The sequence below is a fragment of the Magnolia sinica genome, chromosome 4 (genome assembly GCF_029962835.1).
Source record: "Magnolia sinica isolate HGM2019 chromosome 4, MsV1, whole genome shotgun sequence".
NCBI lineage: Eukaryota > Viridiplantae > Streptophyta > Magnoliopsida > Magnoliales > Magnoliaceae > Magnolia > Magnolia sinica.
Genome location: NC_080576.1, coordinates 110,266,127 through 110,278,480, shown reverse-complemented (window position 1 = coordinate 110,278,480; position 12,354 = coordinate 110,266,127). Strand labels below are relative to the sequence as shown.

Below are 12,354 nucleotides of genomic sequence, written 5' to 3'. Positions count from 1 at the left end.
ACAAGGCCGAGGCCAAGTTAAGGCATGTATGTGCCATGCACGAAGGCCGAGGCCGAGTCCAGGCATGGACACATCGCGTGCCAAGGCTAGGGACGAGCCCGTGATGGCACTCTACACGATGAGCCCAGATATCGACCTAGATGCGAACATGACCGACGATCTTGCTCGAAGATACGTGCCATCAGGACACGATGCGCTATGCAATCCAAAGATTGCGGATAATATCCCCATGATCATAATATCCCGTTGATTGAGCGATTCATGCCGAGATTAACGGACGTGGATCGTCTCACTCACAAGTATAAATACCATGGGACCCCATTGCTACAGGTACGCAACATCTCGCATCCTCTCTATATACTAAATTTAGACCTAGATTTCCTAACCTGACTTAGGCATCGAAGGGTCCCCCGACCAACTAGGGTCTCCTTTGCTTACCATTTTGTGCAGGACCAGTGTTCGTCAAAGGTCTACTGCATTGAGTGAAGGGTGGTCCAGATTTTGACCTCAACAGTTTTTTATCGGGACAAATGGTGGGCATCTAGGTTGAAATGAAAATAGTCAACGGTCTCAGTTCTACAAACATATATCATATAATCGGAAAATCAAATTCCCTAATAAATCTAATAAAATATTTTTCCTACTTGTAAACAATCTTTGCACAGTTCAAACGGTATAAATATTTTATATGTCTGATAATTTTACCAACATCATGTGTAAGCGTATCAACCGTCACGATTTCCAGAGTATCAAATAACTCACGACTCATCTGGCTCGCTACTTGACCGCGGTTAACTTGTCAGCGCAGTGGCATGGCTTCTACGTTCCCACACTCTAGGGTTTTGATGGGATGCGGAGCCCGGCAATGTAGCTACCATGCGGTATGTCATTTTCAACGTACGGATCGCACGCATTTCGGAGATCCGGACCATTCATCAGGAATTGTGTGCTGTGGATCTCTTTTGGACCAGAAAATAATTTCTCTGCTGACCGGAAAATAACACTTATGTGAGAAAAATTGGATGCTAGAAAAAAGTCCATCGGTCCAATTTAATCGCATATATGTGGCTCAATTAATGAATGTACTGCCCCGATTTTTTATTTTTTTTATTTTTTATTTTAGTGTGGTATGTATACGGTGGGCAGTACCTAATGAATAGCCTGGATGAATGATCATCCGTGTGCCATTCAAGGCGGTAATTAAATGACAAGCTAGAGTTCTACACGAGTAGAACCGTGTTGAGCTTGGCATAGCTTGACTTGCTCGGTGTAGTTGACAGCAGCTCAAACTCAGCTTGGCTCAGTCCTCAAGCTGGACTAGCCCATTCAACTCGATTTGGTCAGCAGCTCGGACTAGTTCCAGCTAAGTTAGTTCTACCTAAGTTTGAGCTTGTGCGACATTTTCTCATATACATGGAGTGCGCCTTCAATTTCTCATCGTATAGAAAACATTAGCATCAGTTTATATGTATTTCATCAAACACTTAATAGGCAACATCAAAGTCAAAATATGAGGATAGTTTTATCATATAAAGTTTTTTTTGTTTTTAGTGATTTATTTGTATCCATACCTTCTTTGCAACCAGCTGATCCCGCGGAGAATATATACACACGAAACAACACTTCGTTAGGTTATTTCATCAAACACTTGGTGAGCAATGTCAATATCAAAATATTCGAGTCACTAAACTAATTCGATATGATTCGAGTTGAGGTTCGATCCCGAGTCAATTCGAGCTCGGACAAGCTCGAACTCGGCTCGTAATTTTTTCGAGCTCCAAAAATCAGCTTGACTAGGCTCGAACTCAGTTTCCAACAGAGCATTTACAAGTCGAGTCGAGCGAGTTAACCGAGCTAACTCGGTTCGCGTGCAGCTCTCACCGCCTTATTAAATCGATCAAACATGTGCCATCCACGGTAGGAAATGACAAACCAACAAACCAACCATCTCTGTCTCCCTCTCTCTCTCTTGTAGAGAGCAACTAAAGCATCAAAGTCTACGAAACTTCGACGCCATTGTTACCTTTCAGCCATGTTTAGGAAGCTCCTATTGTGGTTTCTCCTCATGAAATATGCAGCTCCCAACGGCGACAACAGCGATTTCGTTTACAATGGATTCCGTGGTACTAACATAAGCTTGGACGGTTCGGCAGAGATCACATCCCATGGCCTCCTGCTTCTCACCAATTCTGTACAACAAAAGGGCCATGCTTGCTACCCTATTCCTCTTCACTTCAAACCTTCATACGGTAAAAATCAATCTTTCTCTACCAATTTCGTCTTTGCGATCGTGCTCCATTATCCAAATGTGACTAGCTCTGGGGCTGCCTTCGTGATCTCACCTTCAAAAGAGTTACCAGAAGGTCATATTGGCCAATACATGGGCATCTTTAATCCCCAGACCATCGGCAATTCATCGAATCACATAGCTCTCATCGAGCTAGATACATACCTTCATCCAGAAGACGGTGATATTGACGACAACCATGTCGGAATTGACATCAATGGCTTATATTCTATTGCGTCTGCTCCTGCAGCTTACTTTACTAATATGAGTGGCGGGTTTAAGAATCTCAGCCTTATAAGTGGAGAACCGATGCATCTTTGGGTAGAATATAATGGTGTCCAAAATCAACTCAATGTAACATTATCTCCTATCAACTTACCTAAACCTGATCGTCCACTCTTGTCATCGACGGTTGATCTTTCATCGATCGTGTTAGACGACATGTATGTTGGTTTCTCTTCATCAACTAAGTCGTCTCCAGTATCTATTTACATCTTGGGTTGGAGCTTTAAAATGAACGGTCAGGCTCAGGCCCTTGATCTCTCGCACCTTCCTAAGCTTCCACGGATAGGACCCAAAAAGAAATCAGAGCTTTTACTAATTGGGTTACCCGTAATTGTGCTAATTTCCACATTAGCGATCATCTCGGCTGTTGGTCTCATCATAAGAAGGAAGATCAAGTTTGCTGAAATACAAGAGGACTGGGAACGTGAATATGGGCCCCACCGGTTTTCGTACAAGGATCTATTCATGGCGACCAAGGGCTTCACAGACAAAGAGCTACTGGGAGTAGGAGGTTTCGGGAGGGTTTACCGAGGAGTTTTATCAGCTTCAAAGACTGAAGTGGCTGTAAAGAGAGTCTCTCATGAATCTCGACAAGGGATACGTGAATTCATATCCGAGGTCGTGAGCTTGGGCCGCCTCCGTCACCGGAACTTGGTGCAGCTTCTCGGTTATTGCCGGCGAAAGAGAGAGCTCTTACTGGTCTATGATTTCATGCCCAATGGAAGTCTGGACAGGTTACTCTTTAACCATCCAAATTCAGTGCTGAGATGGTGTCAACGGTTTCGGATCATCAAAGGTGTGGCTTCAGGGCTTCTCTACTTGCACGAGGAATGGGAGCAGGTGGTTCTTCACAGAGACATCAAAGCCAGCAATGTTTTATTAGATAGCGAGATGAATGGTAGATTAGGAGACTTTGGCCTCGCTAGATTGTATGATCATGGAACAGATCCACAGACGACCCACATGGTAGGGACTTTCGGTTATCTCGCACCTGAGCTGACTAAGACTGGGAAGGCGACCACAAGCACTGATGTGTTCGCATTCGGAGCTTTCATGCTCGAGGTTGCTTGCGGGAGGAGGCCCATCGAACCTCTATCATCGGTGGATGAGGTTATCCTGGTCGATTGGGTGTCGGAATGCTGGAGGAGAGGGACAATTCTGGCAGCCGTGGATTCGAAACTGGGACTTGACTATGACGTGAAGGAGATGGAGTTGGTGCTGAAGCTTGGATTGCTGTGTTCGTATCCGTTGTCAGCCGCAAGGCCGAGCATGCGGCAAGTAACGCAGTTTTTGGACGGCGATGCACCTTTACCCGAGCTCTCGTCGGACGGTCTGGGTGCGGCAATCCAGGCGGTGCGCCATTATAAAAGGTCCGATGATCTACGCTTCTCAAATCCTTCTTCTTTGGAACTGATGTATGCAAGTACATCATCGATCCCAGGATCGGTCCTCTCCGGTGGCCGTTGATGGACGAGGGTAAGGCGTTATATGATGGTGTGAGTTTGCTATCCTTTAACGAACTGGTAGCATCACTAGAAGGAAGAAAATGGGGCCGATGTTTACCAACAACCTGCTACTTAAGGTTTCCACGTGGTTGAGTAGTACAATTTTTTGTCGTCTAGCTTTGCTACTGGTTTGTTGAAACGAGTAGAAGTTCACTCCGTAGAGTTATTCCTTCTTAAACAGTCCTTAACAAGCTCTAGATTAAAAATAAATAAATAAATAAATAAAAAAGAAAAAGAAACGAAGAGAAAAGAAAAGAAGAAGCTCTAGGTAATGGTAGATTTGTCTGTAAAAGTGTGAATTTGCCATGTCGAGGAATTCTGTTTGACTAAATATAAGTAGGACTATCTTTCGATAATCCAAACCATTGATACGATGAGCCTCAAATACAGGTGTAGACTATCTTGTGATGATCCAAACCGTTGATATGATGAAGCTCACCTTTAATTTGATGTTAGGCCTCATGATATAAACGGTTTGGATGTCTCGAACCATGAGTCCATACACAGTGAGAACCCGAATCATGGTGTGTAAATATTCAAACCGAGAATTATATAATACCTCTGTTATTACTCCCCGAGTATGTATACACTCTTCAGTTAACATGCATGGACAGTTGGTGGGAAGCCCAACACATTTCAAATTGAGATACAAGGAACATACTAGCATGCATGGACAACTGCTTTCTTAGCTAACAGCCAATGGAAAATATATGAAGAATTATCTGAGGGAGATTCATTTAAAGGGCTCCTATCTTGCTTCAGTGCCTATTAATCAGCACATGGTGGGTGGATCCCTGACTGTAGGGTCCATTGTGATATATTTTCCTTATAATCAAGCTACGGAGTTCCATGATATTGAAAACATATTTTATAACATTTTAAAAAAATTAAGCAGATTCAAATCTCAAGTGAATCATGGTACAGGAAACAGTAGTAATTGGCCGTTAAAACCTTTTTGTGTGCCACAAAAGTTTTGGATCAAGATGATATTCGTGTGGTCTCTTCATCCACTCTTCATCCAGGTCTTTGTGACCTTACCAACAGGTTGGATGGGAGTGTTTGACATTCGTGTGGTCTCTTCATCCGGGTCTTTGTGACCTTATCAACAGGTTGGATGGCAAATAAACATTCCCGTGGACCCATGAAGTTTTTAATTGTTGGGATTCTGTTAAGATTCTTTTCTGTGGTGTGGTCCACTTGAGATTTGGATCTGCTTCTTTTTTTACTTTTAAATGTCCAGCTGTTGGCCATGCCAACTTTTTTACTGCCTGCACCCATCATCTCTAGCCTTGAAGGGCCAATTTTGGAAATTTCTGGACATTACAACGGTCTTTGTTTTTCCAACAAATATTATTTTTGTCGTTGAATTTTCAATCACCTCTATTTTTGGCCCGATTGAACTTGTCCTATGAAGATAACTCATCCTTTTTTTATTTTATTTTTTTTTATTGGCTTTTATTGCAGGACACGTCCTGAGGGATGCAGCTCAATGTTGTTGATACACCATGTCTATTTTCGCAAGTAGATATATAATGAATTAAGCGTTTCAACTATTACTTGTTTCTAGGCAACCTTATCTCGTTCTTTAGTAAATGTTATGATGTACTGATCATTAAACATTGGTATGTACATTTCTAGCACAAATTCTGGATGTTTGGATATGATTTAAGGCTATCGTTCATATCTTATGTCATTTTAAAAAAAGATTTTTGCTTCTCTCATTGGCTATCGAATTGGATCTTTTAATTTGATTTCCAGAGAAATTCTATTGTCAGTCTATCTATCTCCGCCGCTGACATATCTAAATCTCAACCATCGTCGATTACCGACTTCTGTTGCCAGTGAGTGTCACTCCAAAGGTGTTAATTTCTAAATCTCTACCATTGTTGATTACCGACTTCTGTTGCCGGTGATTGTCACTCCAAAGGTGTTCATAACTCGCATTTGTAGCCTTCTATTGGTATTTGTTACCTGAAGTTGTTACTGGAATTTGATGTTAGCATCACTACTCATCAGTGCTCCTATTATTTTCTCTTGTTACCCACTACCAAACCCACCTCCACCGCTCTCTTCGCAGTCGCTGTCAATGCCTGTTCTTTTATTTATTTATTTATTTATTTTTAAATTTTTTTTATGGAAAATCAGCATACATATTCATAGGAATTGTAAGTACAGCTGTGTGGGTATAGACAACATTTTTCGGGAGGGCCTACCAAGATAAGTAACCAGGCTCACCTATCATAAAGAAAAAGAAAATAGAAAAGATAAAAATGTCAATGCCTATTCTTAGATGGCTATATTGGGGTGGATGAGCATGATCCCACTCAGGTTCAGGTTAGCTTCATGCTAGCCATGGAAGATGAATGATCTTTTTTTTTTTTTTCCAAAAATTACTTCATTCATCTATGAGAAATGTACATTCCCCCCCACAAGAAGGAAAAAGATTGCACAAAACATGTCACCCCATTTTAATCGAACCCAATTCCACCCTGTCAAGAAAAATGAAACCTCTAACCTGTTGAGGGAGATCAGACATTGTACTCCGCCACGTAGCTGTGGACGAACCGCTTCCCAAGCGCGCCAAAAAGTCCACTGCCGAATTCCCTTCCCTCAGAATGTGTTTGAACTCGATTCGCCCTCGGTGCTTCAATTGATGGATCCTTCACATCTACGCCTTCCACTTCCAATCCGGACTCACCAACCCATTTAACATATCTACAATTGGACGCGAATCTGATTCCATAATGATTTGAATGAAGCCCTTTTGTAAACCAAACAGAATCCCATCATGCACCGCTCTTAGCTCTGCGAGGGTATTCGAACTGATCCCATAATTGATCAAAAATGCGAAGACAAAATCACCCTTCTCCCCTCTACATATACCTCCGCCTCCTGAAACTCCGGGATTGTCTCTAGCCGAACCGTCGACATTTGTTTTTACCCAGCCTGTAGGAGGTTTTTCCCATTTAATCACCCTCAAGCCCCCTTCATTTCTAGCGGAAGAAGCGCTCGACCCCCTCCCTCCCCAAGAGCCAGTATGTAACCCCAAACCCCCTATTCTCGCAGCCCATCGCCGAATATTGATAATTGTCTTACCTGGAGATACTATCTTAGCCTCAAAAACTGCAGCATTTCGATCTTTCCACATCTCCCAAATGATAATATACGGCATGATCATAATACCTTCCGATTTCCTTCTAGTCGGACCCGCTGCTGCCCACCACTGATTTAGTCTTCCTTCTACACATGTCGCTGCTATAATATTTATGCCAAAAGAACCGGCAATCGCTCCCCACACTTGATGAGCAAATTTACTATCAATAAATAGGTGAGTCAGCGATTCGTATAAAATGGTGGCTAGCTAGAGGCTTCACCAAGGAAGATGAATGATCTTGTTGTTCAGCTGATGCAATTTGCAATTTGCATTTCTCTGCACGACTAAGATGGCTAGAGGCTTCAAGCATCATCCTTGTGGTATATCTAGTTTAAAATGGTGGCAATGGGCCCAGTAGTTTACCCAACTCAACTTTCAGTTAGGCTTGGATCTACTAGCTTGGCCCGTAGGCTGCACTCGGGCCTCTCATGCATGGTTCAATCAATATTCAGGTCTGACTGGGGCTCGAGTGATTTTTGTCCAACCCAGTCCAACCTAGAATTAAATCTTATAATATACCATTCCAATCCTCGTTTAGGCAACTTCTCCATCTTGAATATAGGATCTTGGTTTCATACCTAGTTTAATTAGGCATCTATATTGTTGCGGTCGCCTGGCATCAAGTTCGTATCTTGCACATATAACCTTGTTTCCACATGTGAGGCAAGCGGGCCTTCATTTTGCACACGAGCAGTTGCAATTAGCATTTCTTTATGTGGTTAAGATGGTTTCTAGGTTCAAGAATGTGTAGACGGGATGATCCTGGTCGTTCATCATCTGATAAGAGAACTATGGGGAATGATCACATACGTTTGAACAAATTACATGCCTTGAAGCTGTATGTGGCCCAACCGTGATGTTTATGTGGAATCTAAACCGTACGCATTCTCATATTCACCGTACATCTTAAGATTCATCCCGAACACAGATGAGAAAAACTGCAGTGAGAAATGTACAATCACGGGTAGACCTATATATATTCACTTGTAGTCGCACACGCAAGTTTTATAATGGCTTGAATTTCGGGGCATCCCAAGGCCTTGTGGAGTTCACCAGATGAATAGGCCTGATGACATATCGACTACACAGTGATGTTGCCTGATCACATTCCATCTGAAGAAGATTCTACTGTGGACGAGCCCTTCGTCTCACAAAGTACCCTTTTTAGTGGCCCACCTGGGCTACAGTCAGGCTAGATTTACGACCTTATTATTATTATTATTATTATTTTTTTTAAAAGGAGGGGTCACGCCCCTATAATTTGATAATATGAAAAGGGGATGTTCAAGTGATGTAGAGCGGGTTGCAGACAATTTCATGGCCAAGATGGATGAGAAAAGGCTTGGTCGACGATGGAAGTGATCCGGACTGTCAGACTTTACATCAGGTGTATCTCGCAATTCAGAATGAATTATCAAGCGTAAAATATATGATTTTGGGGTAGAACGAGCTATTTTAGCCACCCAACCCCGCTATGCCGGGTTATGCATGCCGGATTTGCAAAATACCACCAGATCTTCGGTCGTTTTCTATTTTAATTCCGTTTTAACTCTTCATCCATTGGGCTTTAGGAGTTGCGCCCAACATGAGAAGCGCTTAGAATAATTAGGATAACAACTTGGTGAAGCCAAATAAAGTACTATATTTTTGGCCGAAAATATTGCACATTAGTAGACATTAGTAGTAAGTTTACTATTGATAGTAAGTTGCAAATTCTAGAAGTTTTAGTTATATTTTGCTTCTGGTTTTTCTTTCATTGCCTTAAAAAAAATAAAATAAAATAAAATAAAAAATTAAAGGGTTGTGAAATTATTTATTTCAATCAACAATTAATTTCTAATTTTTATTTTTTTATTTTGCTTCCTTTCTTTCCCGTGAATTCGAAAAGTTCCTGAGAGGGGTCCAGGTAAATTCCATAGATTCGGAACTGTTACCCCCCAAGGGGGACCATGTGTTCGACCTCACGTCCTCTCTTGTGTCAGCGAGCCCGACTTACAGGCTCGATTTAGGACCTTGACCTAAACCTGGGGGAACGTGTCTACGATGGCACTCACACATCATGGTGGCCCCACACAGGTCGAAGGTATGGTCATCATTTCCCACAACGCAGTTGTACGATTCAACAATTACTGTCAGGTGCCAACCGTCCAAATTTAATGCGGAAAGGCCCTTTTGTGGTCCGTATGTGTTTGAGCATCCTTGAGAGAACTGCTGGATGGCCCACCAGTAATCTGTTCCACTTCCATGTATGATGGTGACGCACAGCCTGCACGAGTAAAATGGTTCTCAATCTTGTGAAGTTGTAAAACCATAGATTTTTCTTTATATTAACGTGTATTTGTACGCCGTTGATCCAAGGGTTAGGATCCTCACATCTTTGAGACTTAGTGTCATAGGGCATCCATGGCAAGGTCTATAAGAGCAATGGTCTAGATTACTCACCCTTAGATCTCACATATACCTAATCACGCCAATCAGCATGGCGTCACAGTGGCATCCACAGCTGCCCACGTGACATTTGTGTGATAGATACGTCCATTTATCACTCACGGACCACCTTGAACAAGTCCTTGCCTAAAAAGTCTGGACGGTCCAGTCATTAGGTAGGTTGGCCCAGGGCTGACTGATCCTGGCCCATATGATGAAGGCCTAAGAAACTTTATTTCAATTGCTATATATATATAATATTTCTATTTACTGTACCCGACCTGAACCTGACTACACCCGAATCTTAAAAGTATCACACAAAGGAAGACCCGTACGTGACCCAATTTCTTAATGCATTATTGACTTGACACGTGCGTATTAAAAGGTTTGGCGGATTGTCCCCACCTTCGAAGGTACCTTCTAAATGATACACAAGGCTTGTGCCGCGGGCATATGCAGCAACCTAAATGCTAGGGGTGCGATCTAGACTGTCCATGTGATGGGCCCCCACTGTGGGTGAACCACTATTCCATTCAGATGCATCTAATCCGACGGTTGACATTTCAAAGTTGACCGTTTCTTTTACTATATCACAATTTGTTCGTGCGACATCAATCGGATACATCAATTAGTTACGTGATTTGAGATAGTTTGGCCAATTGCTCGTCCAAGACGGGGGCCACTTGATGGACGATCTATATGACCGAATATCTACATGGCCAGGGGTAGGTGGGGCAAATCATATAACTGCTCCTCCACCAATTTCTTCCAGACGCGCTATTTCTCCTTTTATCACACATGAGTGACAAAAAGCATAACATTATCCCACTTATGAGACTCAAGGTTGACTTGTCAGCACAGGTTCAGGACACATGCGATTAATGTGCTCTGGATGAGTATGATATTCCATAGTCATGCACTATCAAATTTGAAACATAGAATATAAACAATAAAATCAAATTGCTGAATGCAATCCTCTGTTTGTCACAAATAGAAAAAATCTATTTGTTACAATATGATTGGGCCACAACATCATAAATTGTATTTAATGCAGCCATACTAAGGACATGAATGATGATGTGGACCAATCACATTACATAACAAAAAAAATTTGTTTGTGGCAAACAGATAATCTAGATTCAAAAATAATAAAAACAGTTTTAATGGGTTGGTTTTCGATCTTGAGGATTCATTGGCCTCTCAGTCAACAGCCAGCTCTTCAAACAAGGGTCTTCTAATCAGATAACAGAATGCTGCATTCTCTCGTGGACAAAGATTGCATGCGTGAGCTTTTGGCTGGAACTTCTTGCGACGGATAGCTAGGTGGGGCCACTGTGATGTTTGTGAGAAATCTATCCCATCTATCCATTTTCCAAGACCATGTTAGCAAATGGGCCCTAAAATGACATAGATCCTAAACTTGAGTGGGCGCAGAACAAGAAATAATGAGGATTGAACGTCCACCATTGAAACATTTGTGGGGCTACATAAGTTTTGGATCAGAGTAATATTTTTATGTTTATAGTTCATCTAAGTAGGAATAACCTTAGAACAATATGGATGGCATATATACGTAGACATTTTCCTATGTGCAGCCCACTTGAGTTTTAGATCTGCTTATTGTTTTAGCCCATATCCTACATGAACGGAAAAATAGATGAAAGAGGTAGATTTCTCACAAACACCATGGTGAACCTGATGTAGAGCGAGTCGCAGACAGTTTCATAGCCAAGATGGACTAGAAAAGGTCCGATCGGAGACGGAGGTGATCTAGACTGTCTAAACTTAAAACGAACGTATCTCGCAAATCGGAATGAGCTAACGGACGTACCATATATGATTTTGGGGTAGGACGAGCTAGTTTAGCCACCCAATCCCGCTGTCAATCGGGTTGCCCACATCAAATTTGCAAAATACCATCGGATTGACGGTCGATTTCCTTTTTTAATTTCGTTTTTACTATGCAAAGTAAGTTTTAGTTTGATTATAACTCTTCATCCATTGGGCTTTAGGAGTTGCGCCCAACATGAAAAGTGCTTAGAATAATTAGGAGAACAGTGTGGTGAAGCTAAATAAGACACTTACTGTTTATGGCCGAAAACCATGCGCACTAGCAAAATCACGACCGTCTGTAAATAGTAAGTTTATTATTTATAGTAAGTCACGATTTATAGGAGTTTTAGTTGTAGTTTAATTCCGAGACTCCTTCCATAGCTTATTATCCCTATTTAAAGGGGTGTAAACTCGTTTATTCAACATCAATCAATTTACAAATTTTCTATAATATTATTTCTATTCTCTTACTTTTTCCTTGTGGATTTGAGAAGTATATGTGAGGAGTCCTGTGAAGCTTCGTGGATTAGAAGTAGTCATCCTTGAGGAAGACGGTGATTGACCTCATCACATTCATCCCTGCGTCAAATTTCAAATGGACACATATTGCCTACCACACTATGTCGTAGGATTGCAAGGAAGAGTAAGTTATAGTTTGTTAGTTAAGTTCTTGATTGTTCATTAGCACTACTGTTCTTAGCATTGATTAGTTTAAATTTCTTCACCTATGTTATAGTCACTAGACTGAAGGTACATTAGTTGTATCACTCTAAACTTTTCAATACTGGGATATTGAAAGTCCTTGGATGCTATTAAATTTTTTTTTGCTTAAATCTATATATATATATATATATATATATATA

At 41.5% G+C, this 12,354-nt stretch overlaps 1 protein-coding gene across 2 annotated transcripts; it reads left to right on the top strand.

The window, feature by feature from the left end:
* Positions 1-1,928: 1,928 nt before the first annotated feature.
* Positions 1,929-5,788, top strand: LOC131243793 (L-type lectin-domain containing receptor kinase SIT2-like). 2 transcript variants are annotated; one of them, XM_058243375.1, is made up of 3 exons: positions 1,929-2,249; positions 2,925-4,048; positions 5,542-5,788. In XM_058243375.1, the coding sequence occupies exons 1-2, from the start codon at positions 2,033-2,035 to the stop codon at positions 4,037-4,039; spliced, it is 1,332 nt and encodes a 443-aa protein (XP_058099358.1). In that variant the 5' UTR covers positions 1,929-2,032; the 3' UTR covers positions 4,040-4,048; positions 5,542-5,788. The 2 variants fall into 2 exon arrangements, with proteins under 2 accessions (XP_058099358.1, XP_058099356.1); XM_058243373.1 differs by having other exon boundaries at positions 1,929-4,048.
* Positions 5,789-12,354: the final 6,566 nt, after the last annotated feature.

Excerpts from the sequence above, each read along its gene's own strand:
- LOC131243793 (XM_058243373.1), top strand. The coding sequence starts at position 2,033 with ATGTTTAGGAAGCTCCTATTGTGGTTTCTCCTCATGAAATATGCAGCT.